Raw genomic sequence first — 18,008 nt, 5'->3', positions numbered from 1 at the left:
TCTGAAGCGAAAAGGCAGCTAATGGTGCAGTGTTATGTCTATTGTGCATTGCAGGCGGGGTCTCGGTCTTCTGCCGAGAGGGAAGTCTGCTGTTGTGAGCTGGAAGGAGGGATGCAAAAAGCATTAGTGCTTCCTTAATAAGAGAGCAAGGGATGGCTGGACTTTGTAACTTAAAACAAAAGGGCAATTGTTCTTGAGCACTGAGTCTTAAAGGTTCTCTCAAGATGGCAGCAGGTCAGTTTTAATCTCTGCCCCAGAGTAATGCAGACAAATCTGGCTGTGCCCTGGTGCCAGGCTTGCGATTGTGCACTGGTCACCTGTGGGGGCGGGGGTGGATCTGATTGCCAGCTGGTCCCTGTACCTTGTGTCTGCTCTGTGCTCCAGCATCAAGCCCCAGCTGTGCCACCCTTCTGACTGCAAGGAGGTGACTGCTCTATCACCAGTAGGATGCGCTGTAGGCATGTCTAAGGGTCCTTCAAAATGCATGTGATGGTAACACTTAGCTCTTGCCTACCACTTTTCATCTGTAGCTCTTCCAGCACTTTACAAAGGCAGTTGGTATCATTATCCCCCTTTTACAGATGGGGAAAACTGAGGCACACAGGTGATGTGACTTGCCGTGGGTAGGCCAGCGGCAGAGTCAGGAATAGAACTCACGTCTCCTGAATCCCTGGCCATTGCTCTAGAGCCCTATCTCATGGCATATTCTCACAGCGGGACTCTGCGTGCTGGGTGTGATCACACGTCAGTCCCAACAGAACATGCCTTGGCTGAACTGAAACAAACCGTTAACACGTAGCTGCGGCTCAGAGTCCCTCGTGCAGCCAGCCATGGAAGCGGTACCGTTGGGCTACCCCCAAAGTGATTTTAATGCATAGTTCAGCTCTGCTGCTGGGCCCAAAGGGGAAAATGACAAGGGTGATGGTTCCCCTAGGCCAGCACGGGGCTTTGGGGAGCTCGGCCGGAGCTGGATCAGAACAGGAGAGGGAGCTCCCTTCAAGCTCTGTCAATTAGGGGATCTAAGAGCAGGAAGGGCAGCCTCGAGGCCTCCACCTTCAAATCTTCCCCGCAGGGCCAGCAATCTGAGGAGGGTGGGCCAGAACATCAGAGCTGAGGGAAATGGGAGGAAGCATCAGGCAGTTCTGCGGCTGTGAGTGACGAGGGAGTTTGAGATGATCGGGGGGAGTGGTGCTCAGCCAGCTCTCTCAGACTAACCCCCCTCCTGGACCTTGGCTCCCCTCTCAGGGCTGTAGGAAGAGGCTCCTCTCAATTGCATGCTGGCGGCAGCTTCTGTGCAAAGTGGAGATGAGGGGTGCAGCAGGGAAAATGGGTGTGTGTGGGCGGGGGGGGGGCTTTGACAGATCTGTCCCCAACTACTGTAGTTTAAAAAAGAAAACTAAAATATAGACAGCCATAAGCCGCCCCCTCCCCTCCTTTCCCTACCAAGAAGTGTGTTGGAAAAAAAAAAAATCACAAAACAATAAAGCAACTGTTCTACAGGAGCCTTCCCTCAGTGAATTTCACTAGGAACAAAAGAAACTACATAAATCAGTAGGCTAAATTTTAACCCTGTCCACTAAGAAAGAGAAACAACAGAGCCCGTTCTCCCCCTTCGAGTTAACAGCGTCCGTCAGCGAGCGTGACGGCCGCTCCGTCGGTTTGATCTGTACTCCGGTGCTGCTGCTGTTTGAGTGTGAGAAAGTTGTGCAGGGGGCGGAGGAGAAAAAAAAAACCCCACCAAGGATTTTTGTTTTGTTTCGTTCCTTCCTCAGTCCAAGAACTTGACGAGAAATGGGTAAGTTGAATGATGAGGTAGTGCCAGGTTCAAGCGTTTTCACTGCTCCTCTTCGGATGACTCCTGCGAAACGTTCACCTCCTCTTCGTCCTTCTGCTGTAAGAGAAGGGAGGAGTGAGGTAGCACCCGGCCAGCCTGGCTCCAGGTCAGCGTAGGAGCATACGCCATGTTTAGTGCACCATTAAAGATACAGCCCTCTTTAGATATGCCCCTTTGATGACTCTGTATGTTTAAAATACTCAAACTCAACGGTCTTTGAGTGGAGCCCTAACCAGATTTAACTTCAAATCAAGCTCCCAAGCGCTGCCAGGCCCAGCCAGGCACTTGGAACTGGCTCCACTCCAAGGCACAGATCCGAACTAGTCCCAGTATTGCCACGGTGACTTTGGGGAAGTCACTCCACCTCTTCGCCCCGGTTTCTGTACCTGGGAAATGGGGATAAGGACACTTGCCGGTCTTTGGAAAGTGCTTTGAGAGCTACAGATTAAAAAGTGAGTGAGCGACAGAGTCACGTAACCAAGGTCGTGTCATACGTGGCGGTGGCTAGCAACTGAACGTGGAAGAATCCTGACGTTCGGCCCCTTGCTCTTAGCATTGGACCATAGCGCCTCTGCCAAGGAGACACCCCAACTTCTGTGCCTCCAACGGGCCCCTGTAATGGATTCTGGTGACCGTCCTCAGGGAGAAGCACCTGCACTGGCTGATGGTGGCAGGGCCAGTCTCAGGTATTAATGTGGTGGTGTGCACCCTGGGGCCCTGGTCCTGAGTAGGTCTTTAGCCTCGGCCATAGCAGAAATACTCAACACCAGTAACTTTCATGGACGTGAATAGCCCAACAAAAAACATATCCACCGGCTAGATGCAATGCTTCCCAGAGGCCACAAGAGGGGACCCCAGTAGCAGCTGGAATCTCAACATGCCTGTTAAGACCAACTGTGCTCTTCCTCCCCCCCTTTTGCAATGGACCTCTGTTTGCCCACTCGGAGAGCAGCACCCTCCCTTGCTCACCCCACCTCCCAAACTTGCAAGGCAGGGGGCACGCGTCAGCACTGCTGGCAGGAACCCCTGGGCTAAGTGCCACAGCGATGGCATGAACCGGAGCGAAGGCATTCCTTGAAACGCACTCCTCCGCCTGGCTCTCTTTAAAGAGACACGCACGCTCTCAAAACAGTCTGAGTCACCCTCACACTCAGCCGTGAGTCAGCAACCTCCACTTCCTCGCGTTTCATTCATAAAAAAATAAACCATTGAAGCCGGCACGGAAAGCGGCTGCCAATTCCATACAAAGTGTTCCAGTGACACAGACCTTCTCACTTAGCGAAGGAAGGAAGTGAGGGATGGGCCCTGGTTAACCCTTCTCCGCTCCTGGGAAGCGGATCGTGGTTAACCAGCATGCCAGGGCAACCCAGAATAGAAAAAGGGGTTTGGCAGCCCCACCTGGGGACCGAGGAAACCGGCTAGAAAATCCTGCAGCTGTATGAACCCAAGGCCCTGCTCGCAGACTGAGCTGTTTTCAGTGTAGACATTGGTTTCGCTTGGAGAATTTCAGGTGTTTAGGTAACAGCTCCCCCGGGGAGCCTGCAAAGGAATTTGCAGATTTCAGAGCCAAAGACACTGTAAAAATAATTTGAGGTGAGCTTGGTGGATCACTGGATGATTACCTGTTCTGTTCCTTCCCTCTGAAGCACCTGGCAGTGGAAAACAGAATCCTGGACTAGACGGACCTTGGGTCTGACCCAGTGTGGCCGTTCTTACGTTTGTTCTAGAACACTAGTGAGTCAGGGATTGTGCAAGTTCCAGTGATGCAGCTTTGCACTAGACTCCTGCAGTGCCAGCCCAGCCCCCAGCTGCTCTTGCTAGGGCAAAGCACCCCAATCCCCTCCCTTCACCACACAGGAATGCTGGGGACGCTTGTGTAGTCTGCGTTGTGCAGGAGACCAGACTCGATCATAACAGTCCCCTGTGGTTTTATGAATGCACCTCAATCTAGATCTGAAGCCCACCCTTTGCTGTTCCCATCTCGGGCCTCATTCAGCCAGGGATGGTTCTAGAATTTGGCAAGACAGGCATTTTTCTACCAGACAGGCCTAGAACAAGTCTTCCCCTCTTGCTATCCAAGCTGGGATTTGAACCTACGTCTTGAAGAGCGAGCGGCCAAGTGCACTGTGCACCATGTATGTTGTTATCCCTTGTCTGAGTTTCCAGACAAACTCCCTTCAAAGCTGCATTTAGGAGACCCCTCCAAATCTGGTGGCAAGCGGCAGCATCTCGCAGCATTGGTGCAGGATATTGGAAAGCAACTATCCAGGCTTCCTCCCCTTCTCTGGATGTGGGGTCACTACAGCCAACCAGCAGCAGGTGAGCATGGCACGTTTAGCAAGGATGCTTCTGCCAAGGGCTGAGGTTGCAACTTGCTGAGCCTGAGGTGGGTGGGTAGGGATCTGCTATGCAATGTGACCTTGACAGCAGCCTAATGCTTTGCTTGAATGGAGTTACACCAGGGAGGAATTTACGGGGTGTACAAAGAAAGGGAAAACTCAAGGTGGTGGCTGGAGACAGCAAAGACTGAAATTCTCAGGGGGCTGGTGGGATGCAGGGGAACCCGTAGGGCAGTTAGGGGAAGGTGGGAGGAATCCAAGTACTGTTTACAGGGTGCCCCAAATTGCCAGGCTATCCAAGCTGGCTGTACAAGGGGATCCAGCGGAAGAGGCAGGCAGTGCCGCCTTAACCTGGAGAGAAGCAAGAAAACCATGGTTCTGCAGAGCTCCTGAAGCCAGCAGAGTGCTCCCTAGGGCAGCAGATAGCAGTTTACAGCAGGGGAAGGGTGGGGCTGCTGCAGTAGCTTATCGCTGCTGGGGTGGGGCGGGGTGCTGCTGGGGGAAGCTCAGACTGCCAGGCTCTGCAGGAGGGTCTGTGACAGCCAGAGAACCTCGGTGGCTGGGAAAGGGAAGAAAGAGGAGCAACATATGGGGGCAGAGGGAATTTGCTGCACACTCACTCTGCAGGAATGCCACCCTGGTAACACACCACAAAGCCTTGGGCAGGCCTGTGCCAGCTAGCTGAAGAGAACAAGCCACTTCCTGTTAGTCACTCTGGGGAGCAGGGAAAGAACACTGAGCTAATTACAGCCATTTAGAGTTGTCATGGACCACGGAGAGGTGGATTACCACCTACTGTATTACAGTTTACCTCCCAGGAACCCTGTGGCACGGAGACACTCATCCCCTCGCTGTACTCCCCCGGGCGTCATCCGGCACCAGGATGTGACTGTCCCCTCGACTACAGTACATTGCATCACACCCCTAAGGTGTATCACAGCGCGGCTTCCAAGGACATCTGGCACGGACGCAGGACTGCGACCCTTCTGCTAATTCAATGCCACAGCCCTAGGAACTTCCAGCCCCGAGATTAGGTTGCATCCCCCCTGCTATATTTTAGCACAGGTCCTGAGGAGCTTCCAGTATCAAGACACAACCACATGCCCTCTGCTCGGTTAGAGCACAGCCTGTGCTGCCAATGTCCAGCACAGAGATGCAGCTCCTTGCATCTCAGCCCCTTCCACTCTCTGTGGTGCTGCTGTGGTTGCAAAGTAGTCGAATGAGCGTGGGACCACGTCGAACCGCATGGTTCTCATGGAAATTCACAACGACAGAAGAGACAGATCTCAGGCCCAGCTTTCGGTGCAAAAGGAGAATTCCTATCAGCAGTACAACGGCTATGGCATGGAGTGCAGCAGTTTGCGAGCACTGATATCCATGCAGACTAGCCAGGGTCAGTACATGCATTAGCCCACCACCACCTGGAAAGCCCCAAGAATAGAGACCAGCTTTTCTTACAGCGCAGAGGTGAAGCCATCCAGCTGCAGTGTGGAATACCCGGACTGCAGTCACTGTGATTCCTCCAGGGCACAAGAGGCTCAGCTGAGTTTCCTGCTACTCCTCTTGATCCCACCCCCCTCAAGACTGGCTTCCTCCCTGCAAGAAGCAGGCCTCTTTCCCCACCTTGCATCTGTGCAAGGGCCTGATCCTGTGGGGTGCTGCATACTCTCCATTCACTGGGAGCAGAGAGGGCTCAGCACCTGGCAGAATTGGGCCTCGGAGAACTATTAGGATAGGAAGGTTCCACTTACCGATTTTTTGGGCCGGCCTCGAGGTTTCCTCCCAGGTGTTACTGCAGCTTTCTAAAAACAGAGAGAACTTTTAAATCCACAGAGGGGACCGAAGAAACACCCCCTCATCGTCTCCTTCCCTGGAAATCTTTGATTTCTATTGTCTTCTAGGTCAGGTGTCTTCTAGCTCACCTTGTCAAACTCACATGAGTGGCAGTTCTCAGGCTGCCCTTTGGCTGCTGGACATAAAGATGGCCCACGGGGCTAGATTCCCCCCCCCCCCCCCCCAATCAGAGTTATTTTCCAGCATGCAATGGCCAGGCCAGCCCCATGACTCAGAGAAATTTGCAGGATATGAGTCGCGTGTTTTCAAAACAGCTTTAAAACACAAACACACACACATATCACACGAACCTTCTGTATATCTCTACCCCTCCCTTCCCAGCGATGTCTCATACTCTGTCATTTATACAGTCTGTCCTCAAAGACTTCCTGGGGGGCCGGGTGGGGGCCTGAAGGGAGCTGGTAACCTCATCCCCCTCCCTAACACACACACGACCCTGGGAGAACCAGCACGCTGCTGCTAGGTCACTGCTGCCACAGATTCCTCCCTAAGTATCACCTTAGCTATAAGACTTTGTCCTTCTATGAAGCAAGGATCTCAAAACCTTCCACCCACCTCCTGCCAGTCCTTTCTGATGGGTATCCTTATTCCCATCTTACAGGTGGGCAAACTGAGGCACAGGAGAAAGTGACTTGTCCAAGGTCCCACACAGTAGAGTCTGGGTCTGGATGGATGTGCTCAGAAAGGAGCCTCCTCCTATCCTCTGCCCCACACAATTCCTTTGGGGCCCGTCCACCGTTTGCAGCTGGCTAGAATAATGGTGGGATGCTCAAGGCTGCCGTTAAACAGAAGATGGGGTGTGATGTGAGCCCTCCCCTCGTCCAACTGATCGCAGCCCAGAGTCTATAGTAAGATTTCCCTGCTCCACCCCCACTTTCCTCCCTGCAGAAGGTCCTGATCTTTCCTGCCCAGCCTTGGCCATGCAAACCACAGCTGCCTCGGTGCTGCTCCTGCCGACACTGAGAAACAAAATGTCACCAGCTGTCCCACTTGGATGCAAACGGCTTCACGTGACGAGTCCAAGGGACCCTCGTGTTCCTCCACCCGCCATCTCTCCACACAAGCATCAGTGATCATTGACTTCCTTGAATGAGGAGTTCACGGGGTCTGTATTGGTGATGGCAGGGGCGGGGAGGGGGGTAGGGAGCACCTAGGTTCCTCCCTGCAAAAATCTGGGTGCCCATCTGTCTGGTCCAAACCCTGTCTGTCTGCACAGCTGGGCTAGAAATCTCACCACTGAGCCCAGTGCGTGCGTGTGGGAAGTTCCGTCACCTCCAGCTTCCCAGAACAGAAATCCTGTGGATGCCAAGAAATCCAAGGGAGAGGGACATCTTGTGACCAGACACCCCCAGGCTCCCAGTGCCCAAATGCCAAGGAGTCACTTCAATCTTAAATGGCCATTAAGAAGCAGTGGATGGGGAAGGTCATGTGGTTTTCCCCCTCCCACCCCATACCTACCCTGCCTTTAGAAGTGGCCTTATTTTTGCTCCCCTTTGGTCTGCCACGTGGTCTCTTGGGGGTTGGTGCCTCGCTGGGTTCCTGCTGGAGACAAAGGACAGGACTTGTCAGCAGACACCCAGATCTGCAGTGATCAGTGCTGAGAGGCAGGGCTGGGACAAGCATAGCCCGTTCACAGCCCACTTGCCCATCCAAGTGGGATCTCACTGCACCCAAGAGCAGGAAGGAATCCCAGCAAAACAAAATAAATCGGAGTCCTGGCATGCATGCCACAGGGCCTGTGTTATGGAAATGCCCACAGCACGGCACTGCACCCACCCCCCTCAATCTTAATACACAGATGCCAACGAAAACACCTGGCTAGTGTTTGCATTGCAGCAGAGGCAGATCAAGAAGGAACAATGCATGCTGGGACCTGTAGTTTCCAAGGGCTGTGGGAATTCAAAGCGAACGGATGGCCACAGAGGGCCTGCACTTAGACTAGCTCTGCTTTCAGTGACGCACTCTGCTGTGGACAGAATGCACCTGTCACGCTGCGCCCAGGAGGGATGTGGGACAAAGCATACGGGGGCTACCTGGACTTCTGATGGAACGGGCCATTGGTGAAAGGAGGAGGAAAGGCATGACCCTTCCGAGAAGAGGCTGCTTTTCCTCCCAGATTTGGAGACGCAAGAGAGAACGCCATGGGCCTGATTTTTGGAGCGGGCACTGGGATGTCTCCCTTTAACAATAAAACAGTTAACCCAAGAGCCCATAGCCCAGGAAAGAGCACCCTGAAATTTCGACACCTGGAGACTCATACAAAAAACAATCTTGTGAATTATGCATTATTCTGGTGTCACCGCTACAGTTCTAATACCCAGGCACTTTCCGTTTATAGCTGCAGCTATTAGCAAACCAGTAATCCAACACCCGCAGCCCTGCCCCCACCTCCACCGAGTGACTGCCTCCCCTCACCAATCCGAGCCCTGCTAGGCAGATATTCCACCAGCCGGAAGAGGAAGGAGGTGGGATCAGCTGGCTCAGGGCAGTTAAAAGATTGATACCAAGGGCCAGTTGCTGATCTTGGTTAGGCTGGTGTCAATGTGGAGAAACTGCAATGGCTGAGAGCAGAGTTGAGCTCCCAAATGAGATGTGCTCACGATTTCTTGTGCTTCCCCAGCTCCCTGGGTTTATGCTTAAGGTAATAATACAACAATAAAGGGAACAGAGGAATGACACTCTCCAGTGGTTAGAACACTAAGTGGGAATTGGGACACCTGGATTCCCTTCCTAGCTTTGCCACTGACTTGCTCTCAAAGCATTTTGCTAAGCAGGGATGTTACAGTGGCAACCACAGGGCATACAGCAAGTCAGTGCCTTTTCGCCTTGCTTTCTAAGTCCTTCTGGAGAGGGCCATTTGGCCCCAGCTTGGAAGCCAGAATTTAATCTTACCTGGCAATAGAGGCTATTGCTTTGCCCTATGCTAGATCTTGGGTATGAAATCTCGATAAGCATCGATTCAGCCCTCTCCGATGTCGGGAGTAGCCTCATTTTGCGGATCACAAGTTAAGAAACTTGTCCAAGGCTGCCACACGTTGTAAGGCAGTGGCGGAGCTGAGGAGAGAACCCAGGATCCCTGACTCCCAGTCCTTTGCTGTAACCACCAGAGGGTGCTAGATGGGTGATGCCTCCCAGGTGGCAAGTCAGTCATGGAGATGCCTCATTTTTTTCCTTTCCGCCCCACAGACCTCCTGTCTGCATGCCTCATAGAACCCCTCTCTAGAAACATTGAAGAAAGCAATTCTCCATACCTGAGGCTTCTTCCTGGGTCGTCCCCGTCCTCTCTTCTCAGACACGTCCTCCTCCTGTTTGGAAGCCAAGGGCTGGCTGGATTTTGCACTAGATTCACTCATCGTCTTTCTTCCAGAGGACAAAAGAAGAAGAAAAAACGGTAAGTACAGAACACTTGTCTAGATGACCCCCGTTCTATAGGTCACAATCATCCCCATAATACTAGTGGGGAAATGGGGGCACAAAGAAGGGAAGGGTCATGTGCATGGTTGATTTAGTTGGTGTTGGTCCTGCTTTGAGCAGGGGATTGGACTAGATGACCACCTGAAGTCTCTTCCAACCCTAATATTCTATGGTGTCCTAGGGAAAGCCACCCAGGTCCTGGCAGTCAGAATTACAAACTGGGGGGGGGGGGTCACTGGCCAGTGCATCTGCCGTGTCCCATCAGACTCTTGCACTCCCCTCCCACTCTCCACCAGTTCTGACCCTTCTTTCCCCACAATGACCTGTGTTGGATCTGTCAGCAATAAGTTTCTTGGGGAGCAGCAGTGCAAGGAGTCTTGGTGTTTCCTTCAGAACATGAAGGTTTTTGTGCCTCGCTCTTTGCCCACCTCTCTGCAAGTACCCAAAATCGGAGGCCCCCTTTGAAAGTCTGGGCCCTGCCATTGCACGTAGTTGTCCACACATCCCACAGCTTAGGTCAGGGTGGGGCGGAACGGCAGGGGTGTCAGGAGTTCAGTGAAGGAGGGAGTGAATTATATACAGTCACCTCCTGCTATGCCTGGTGCTAACCAGCAACCCTTCACTGCATGCACCCTCTAGTTATTTACACAGGTAGAGGAGTGTAAATACACACTTGGACAGAACTACCAGGAAAAGAGCAAGATGCATGAAGTCTATGGAATAGTCTCCCCATGGAAAGTGGCAGGAGCCCCATTGCTTAGGGAACTTTTAAGTAGGCTGCACAGAGTACCCCACCAGGGAATAATCCCACCTTGATAGGGAGATGGTCAAGGTAGGACCTTAAAGGGCTTTTCCAGCTACCAATTCTGCCTTTCAGGCTGATCCTCTGCCTATCGGGTTTTTAATCCATGTTCTGTACAGTGCTTCCCTTTCTTGTCTTGGGAACACTTCCCTAAGGCTCCTGGAGAAGATACTCCAGTGGGCATTTATGCTTCTGTTGTTTGTATTGCTGAACTCAGGGTCCCCACTGTCCTAGGTGTTGTACATGTGCAATAGTAAGAGGGAGTCCCTGCCCTGAATTGCGTACAGCCTAAGACAAGATGGAGAAAAGGAGGATTATTTGCCCCTACTCTGCAGATGGGCAATTGAGGTGTAGAGAGATGAAGAAGCTTGCCCTGGATTGCACACTGAGTAGTCAAGGATCAAATCTTCTAAATCCCAGCCCAGTGCCTTTGCTATAAGACCCACCTTTAGCTCCGCTGTATCTCATGCTGATCCCAAGAATACCTCACCCCAAATGTGGACAGGATCCACACCTTGACCCAGTCAGAGTGCCTGGCTCTTCTGATGCTATCCCGCAGCTCTGTACTGTCCCTCTCAAAGTCACAGGCAGATCTTAAGGCATACAGAGCAAAATGCATCCTGCACTAGCCGTTGTCATCCTGCCAGGCTGAGAAATGGATGGAAGGGGGAGTAAGTTCCAAACTGACATGGTGCTAGGTGCTGTACAGAGACCGTCCCTACCCCAAAACATTTAGTCTGAATCAATTCCCTGCAGCATTGGAGCCAAACTGTACCCTCTGTGGCGGAGCTGTGGGTGGGAGAAGTGGTGCAAAGGTCACCTTGGGGCAGTTGTTAAAGCCAGTCAGAAGGAAGTGCCCCTGGGCAGCCCCAGCTGGCTCCCCTGCGGAGTTCTCATGCTCCTTGTCTCCAGCTGCGGCTCCCAGCACTGGGGGTGGGGGTGGAGCTGGGATTCCCCCGCCCTCCACAGCCGCTGCTCCCCTGCTATCCCTTCCCCCAGCCGTGCAGTGTCCTTCACACTTATTGCATGCACCAAGGACTCCCTGCAACTCCAAATTCTCTGTGTGCCCCCAACCACACTCAACAAAAGAAGTCCATTTTTCTAGCAGTTAAGCCACTAGCCACCAGTGCTCAGAATAACGTCGCCTCCAAGTCAGCAGCGACTAGAATGGGTCCAATTCCAAAAGGATCAGCAGCGTTCAGGAAATAAAACCCACGCCCAACAAAATGACTTCGGGTTCACTAAAACAAGTGACACCAACATCTAAATTAGTTTGTCTGAATAAATCTGTGGCAGAGCAGTCGGCAAACCCATCCCCAACTGATCACAAGGGAAGCCTTAACGTAGTCCATGCGAGACCATCTAGAGTTAATGGACTCCCATCCAGCTCCAGGTAGCTAACACCTTGGCAAAGGTTAATCCGGATACTTTAGAGTAGTAAAAAAGTTTCAAGGACCCTCCTCCCATCTATAAAGAAGGGGTGTTTGCAACCCCCTGAAACCTGTTCACAATCCTCCAATGGAGAACCCATGTCCCAGGAAAACAGGTGCTTAATGATATTAGTTGTCAGCAACTGGATCCCATTCAAATGACGCTGAAAGTTGTGTTCGGAGAGGACAAAGCTCTTTCCAACACCGTTGCATGCCTAAGACAAGCAATGGTCAGTCCCCTCTACCCTCCCAGCTGTAGCAACCGAACAGGGTCCCCTTTGCAGACAATTGCCCTCAGCAACAGGCGGTTTGCTCAAATTCACACCAACAGTTATCGTCCCACGGTGATGGGCACGTAGCCGTCCTCAGCAGGGCTTCACTGCTATAGTCTGAAAGGGCCAAGCTGGGAAGGTCAGATTTCTAAAAAGTTGCATAGTGGGATGAAAGCCCAGGGAAACCACACACACATCCTGAATGCACAGACCTTCTAGGTTTTTAAAACCGTACATATGGGCTCATGTTCAGTTGTGGAAGTGACTCACAAGTAAGTAAACCTCAGAAGCCACAGCCTCATGTAAACACCCCTATGTATTACTCACTACAGCCAAAAGCCCTTCAAGGATTCTCTCCCTCAGAAATATGGTCCCAATGTTTTGGGTTGGGTTTGTTTTTAAGTAAAATTCTTGGCCATTTGGGTATCCAGTTAAGAAGTCAGGACGCTTGTCAAATGTGATACATCCTCTGAGCACTCCCTTCCATCTCTAACAACCTGGGCATGCAGGCGTGGGGAGCACTGGACCCACAACATAGTTCCCTCCGCCCTATGGAAAAGCCCCTCATCCGGGGCTGCATGGGGCAGGGCTCAGCCCTGTAGCAAACAGCCCACTGTGCTAACTCAGGGTTCCTGGTCCCCATTCTGACCCTGTAGCGAGGTTTTTGGCAGAGCTGTGTTGCCATGGAGGGAAGAGAGCCAGGAAGTAGCCTAGAGACACAAACCTCTCAGTAGATGGCCCTACCCTCCAATGGACCCCTTCAAGAGCTGCACGGACCCGTGAGGAAGAGATTTGCAGGTTCTCTGGGCTGAATCCCCTGCCAATTTTTGCAGGGGCCCTAACAGGCAACCTCACTGCAGGATTATGCTGCATTGGGAAATGGCCCTATATCTATGCAGGGATGTGATAGGTCTCTTCCCTGTCTAAGGCAGAGTCTACCCTACAGCCGTGTCACTGTAGTGACGTAGCGTAGCTGTTGCCTGTGTCGATGGAAGAGTTTTCCCCATCAGCATAGTTCATCCACCTCCCCAAGAGGCAGTAGCTGGGTTGAGGGATGAATCCTTCTGTCTACATCTGCATCCCCACCAGGGGTTAGGTTAACCTAACTACATACAGTGCTCTGGGCACACAGTTTTTCACAGCCCCAAGTGAAATAGGTCAACCTAAGTTTTAGGTGCAGACCAGGCCTTAAGCTTATGAAGAGAAGACTTCAGGGGTGTGGGAGGATCTAGTCAGATCACATGGTTGTCTCCCTGCTCTCTGGCCTAACCCTCTGCAGCCAGGGGAGCAGGAAGTTAAAAGCACAGCAGACAGACACAACTGGCTGGCACCTGAGAAAGGGACATGGCATTTGTAAGAACAGCCATACTGGGTCAGACCAAAGGTCCATTTAGCCCAGTATCCGGTCTTCTGACAGTGGCCAGTGCCAGGTGCTCTAGAGGGAAGGAACAGAACAGGTGATCATCAAGTGATCCATCCCGTTGCCCATTCCCAGCTTCTGGCAAACAGAGGCTAGGGACACCATCCCTGCCCATCCTGGCTAATAGCCATGGATGGACCTATCCTCCATGAACTTATCTATTTTTTTGAACCCTGTTGTAGTCTTGGCCTTCACAACATCCTCTGGCAAGGAGTTCCACAGGTTGACTGTGCGTTGTGTGGAAAAAATACTTCCTTGTTTGTTTTAAACCTGCTGCCTATTAATTTTATTTGATGGCCCCTAGTTCCTGTGTTATGAAAAGGAGTAAATAACACTTCCTTATTTACTTTCTCCACACCAGTCATGATTTTATAGACTTCTATCATATCCCCCCTTAGTCATCTCTTTTCCAAGCTGAAAAGTCCCAGTCTTATTAATGTCTCCTCATTTGGAAGCTGTTCATATCCTTAATCTTTGCTTCTCCCCGCAATCTCCACATCTGGGACTGACTTCACAGTTCCTTTGCATCAGCCACTAGCCACCAATCCAAGCCCAATCACCACCTCACAGATTAACAACAAAAGAAAAGCAATATCCACAGGGGAAAATCTCTTGCTTAAATCTCAGTCTCCACACGCCCAAGAAGTCCTGTCAGAGCAGTGTCACAGGGACACCACCCAGAAGACACAGCAGGGCAGTCCCAACAGCAAGGGGATAAAATAAATAAAACCGGTTTTATTTATAAGCACAGGAGGGGCACAGGACAAGAGGCGCATGCAATTCCCTCCCTATGAACTTTACGAACATTCCAAGGGGCTGCTTTGAAGACCCCCCCCACTCTAGGAGAGCAGCCATCCTTTAAAACCAGCATGATAAAAAGCGGGGGACCCCCGGAAGGGACAACACCATAAGCCCTTTGAAGATCTCTGTGTCTTAGAGGTTATAATCAAAACCACCCACAGCGAGAATGGCTTGATTTCAGGAGTAGGGTCTAGACCCCTCCTCAGGGGGGGAAGGAGTGGGAGTGGAAAGAAACCTTGTAAAGTTTACAGTGGGGAAAGCCATCGTATATCTCCCCCATCACCACACCTTTGGATTGCAACTGAGTCTAGCCTCAGCCTAAACGAGACAGAAGGAAAGACCAACAGAACTCTTCTTGTCTGGACCTGTAATGAAACCAAGCCCTGGCCCCCAGCTGGATGGGAAGTCTGGGAGCCAGAGAGAGCCCACAGCTGCTGGAACTGGGGGTGCTGTTGCACCCCCTGACTTGAAGTGGATTCCATCACATACAGGGTTTACAGTTTGGTTCAATAGCTCTCAGCACCCCTACTGTACAAACTGTTCCTGGTAGAGACTCTCACACCTCCAACAACAGCACCTATGGAGAGAGACACACCTTAGCTTCTCCCTGCCCGCTCTCTATTGCCACCCCCCCCCCCCCCCCCGGCCCAACCAAAGACCCCCACCCCCCCAGAAATAAAAAGTACCCCCTTGCTGTACGATCAGCCCACCACAGCATGTCGGGAACATTGCACCCAAAGAAGACAAGCAACCCCTTTACATAATGAACAGCACAGAGCCACAGGAAAGCCCCCGCCCCCCAAAACACACCAGTGGATTTACCACAGTCTCTTCTTGGTTGGAGAGGGGGAGACATGGCTCTGGGATCTGCCCCTTTAAAGGGCCAGGAGGAGGCGGGGTTTCTTGCGAGCCCAATGCACTACCTGCTCTTTGCAAAAGAAATGAAGGAGGGGGGAAAAAAACAAACCCACCCCAGCTCTGCCTGGCTATTGGCAGAAATGCAGGGCAAAAAAAATGAATAAGTGGAGGACAGTGCTGTCGCGCGATTTGAAAATGAAACCGGCTCGGAGTGTGCGTATTTGCAAAGATCGCAAAGGCGGACGGGGGGGGGGGGCGAAACAGGGCAACCAGGAGCAGCACCATCACCCAAGCCAGCCACCATCACCCGAGCCCTGCAGGAGCGAACTCCGCCAGCAACCCGGAGCCGATTGCAAGCTGAGCTCTTTGGCAGGGCACCCCCCCCGCCCGTCGCTGCTGCTCTTCCTTCTCCCCCCCCAGCGCTCAGCTGTTGTCTCCGGAGGGGCTTCCATCCATCAGCTCGGAGACCTGCTGAAGAAATAGCAGTCCCCTCCCCCTCCCAAATCAGGTGCTTTAATAATAATAATAAAAAAAAAAATAAAGAAGGGGGAGGGAAGGTAGCATTGCAAATTCTGCCTACCCCAAGCCCAGCAAAAGCCCTCCCCACTTCCATTCTGCAATGCATGATGAGAAGGAAAGCAAAGGGCATATTTATTCCGCATGCCTTGCTTGCTTCTCTCTGCAAATTCTAAAAACCAGGCTTCATTATTATTATTTGCAATTTGAAAATGATTTTTGCCCCCCCCCCAGGTGCCCACTCGACTACAAAATAATCATCAAAATAAACAAAACACCAACTTACTAACCCCCCTCCCCACCACCTCCACCCAAAACAAAACGGAAAAAAAAAAAAAAAAAAAAAACACACACCCACAATTGCTCCCGATCTCGGATCTGTGTGGTGTGTGTGTTTTTTTTTCCTTGTGTGTCTGTGTTGTGATCAAATTAAACCCAAACCCCCCTTCTGGTTGCTGCTGATTGCAAATGCGGATCTGAAACAAGAAGGCAGGCAAAGCGAGACTCACTCACATACATACACAGACCAGCCAGGGCTCTCTTATTTATATAAATAAAAAAAATTGTTCCAAGAGGAAGGAAGCTGGGTCAAAATCATTTGCACGGGGAGGGGGGGGCGGGGAGGGGGAAATAGGAAAGGGACCAAAAAAAAAAAAAAAACCCCTCCAAGCCTTACTGGAGGGAATCCAGCTGCTAAAAATAGCAAAATCACACTCCAAATTAAATAAGGGCAGGCAGGCTAAGCTAAAGGGAGCTTTAAGCCCTTCCAGTTGAGGGGTGGAGCCCAGCAGAGGCTACGCTACGCCATCACCAGTGGGTGGGGAAGATGCAAAGAAGGGGAAGGGAAGGGTGATTTAAAAGGGCTGCTGTGGTTAAAGCCAATGTTGGAAGGTGGGTGGAAAGTGGGTAAGAGAGAAAAACCAGCAGTAGCGAAAAAGCGGCAAGAACCGCCTCCTCCTCTCCCCCCCCCCAACAAAACAAACCTGGTCAGATGGAGGAGACAAGAAGAGAACTATTTTTCAGAGCTGTCATGTATACATATAAATATTAAAAGAGGGTAGAACCCCCCATTGTTCTTTTGTTTAAAGGAGAAACGATTCCTGTGTAGTTGGGCATCCTGCTGGGGGAAAGGTAGCGTGGGAACCTTGTAGTTCTGAGACCGTGGTGCTGTTGGTTATTTTTTAGAGAGATGCTCGCAAGTAGCTTTGAGCCCCCAGTTTTTAAAACACATTTCCTGTTTTTTTAAATATACAAAATCACTTGGCTCGTGAGCTGGGGCAGGACCTGGTTTTGTTACCTGCTTGTGCACCACAGTTGGGACTGATCCTTGATTGGTGCTCCTAGGCTCTGCTGTAATAGAAATAAATAATTATGAAAGGGATACAGTCAACTTCAACCTGATGGGGATGTGAATATGTTCCCCTACTGCAGTTACTCCTGATTTGCACCAGTGTACGTGAACGAAGAATCAGGGCACTATAGTGTAATGTAGGGAACTTTTTCACAGCATGGGCTGCATATTAATAGATGGTCTTGTGGCCATCTTCCCTTCTATTTGTGATTGTTCAGGCCCACCTCTGACCCATGTTCGCCACTCCATGACATTCTTGTAGTAGTTGCGGCAATTGCTTATGTGGAAAAGTAACAGTAGGAGTGTATTTAATGTATTTTTAGCTTATTTTAATGTGATTTAACAGCTGGAAATAATGAAAAGCCAGCGCCGTGTGACCAGCCCGAACCACCAGCCCCCCACTTTTTTCCCCAGAACCATTGTTGTAAACCACACCCATCTCTTCACCTAGGTTATTATAGCATTAGTCTATTAAAAGTGAAAGAATTTTTAAAATCCAATTCACTTGTCCCCTCTTTATGGTCTGTTTGATTTGCATTTCTCCCAGCTTGGATAATGAAAATGAATTGAATCAGTTTCTCTTTTTCTGAGGGTCATTTCCCCATCCAGGCTCTTACTCCGTCTTTGGGTTTCAAACTCTGCAGTTAGTTTAAAGTTGTTTCATAGATTCATAGATTCTAGGGCTGGAAGGGACCTCGAGAGGTCATCGAGTCCAGTCCCCTGCCCGCATGGCAGGACCAAATACTGTCTAGAACATCCCTGATAGACATTTATCTAACCTACTCTTAAAAATCTCCAGAGATGGAGATTCCACAACCTCCCTAGGCAATTTATTCCAGTGTTTAACCACCCTGACAGTTAGGAACTTTTTCCTAATGTTCAACCTAAACCTCCCTTGCTGCAGTTTAAGCCCATTGCTTCTTGTTCTATCCTTAGAGGCTAAGATGAACAAGTTTTCTCCCTCCTCCTTATGACACCCTTTTAGATACCTGAAAATTGCTATCATGTCCCCTCTCAGTCTTCTCTTTTCCAAACTAAACAAACCCAATTCTTTCAGCCTTCCTTCATAGGTCATGTTCTCTAGACCTTTAATCATTCTTGTTGCTCTTCTCTGGAC

At 51.0% G+C, this 18,008-nt stretch overlaps 1 protein-coding gene across 7 annotated transcripts; it reads right to left on the bottom strand.

Moving 5' to 3' along the window:
• Positions 1–1,721: 1,721 nt before the first annotated feature.
• Positions 1,722–16,134, bottom strand: LOC113407090 (high mobility group protein HMG-I/HMG-Y-like). 7 transcript variants are annotated; one of them, XM_026655125.2, is made up of 5 exons: positions 16,054–16,134; positions 9,279–9,387; positions 7,486–7,569; positions 5,925–5,975; positions 1,722–1,891 (listed from the first exon to the last, which is right to left on the bottom strand). In XM_026655125.2, the coding sequence occupies exons 2-5, from the start codon at positions 9,378–9,380 to the stop codon at positions 1,835–1,837; spliced, it is 294 nt and encodes a 97-aa protein (XP_026510910.1). In that variant the 5' UTR covers positions 9,381–9,387; positions 16,054–16,134; the 3' UTR covers positions 1,722–1,834. The 7 variants fall into 7 exon arrangements, with proteins under 7 accessions (XP_026510910.1, XP_026510908.1, XP_026510914.1 ...); XM_026655123.2 differs by having other exon boundaries at positions 15,899–16,126; XM_026655129.2 differs by having other exon boundaries at positions 1,722–1,888; positions 15,899–16,126.
• Positions 16,135–18,008: the final 1,874 nt, after the last annotated feature.

The sequence above is a fragment of the Terrapene carolina genome, unplaced genomic scaffold (genome assembly GCF_002925995.2).
Source record: "Terrapene carolina triunguis isolate 2854851 unplaced genomic scaffold, T_m_triunguis-2.0 Scaffold197, whole genome shotgun sequence".
NCBI lineage: Eukaryota > Metazoa > Chordata > Testudines > Emydidae > Terrapene > Terrapene triunguis.
This window is presented reverse-complemented; position numbering and strand designations above follow the sequence as displayed.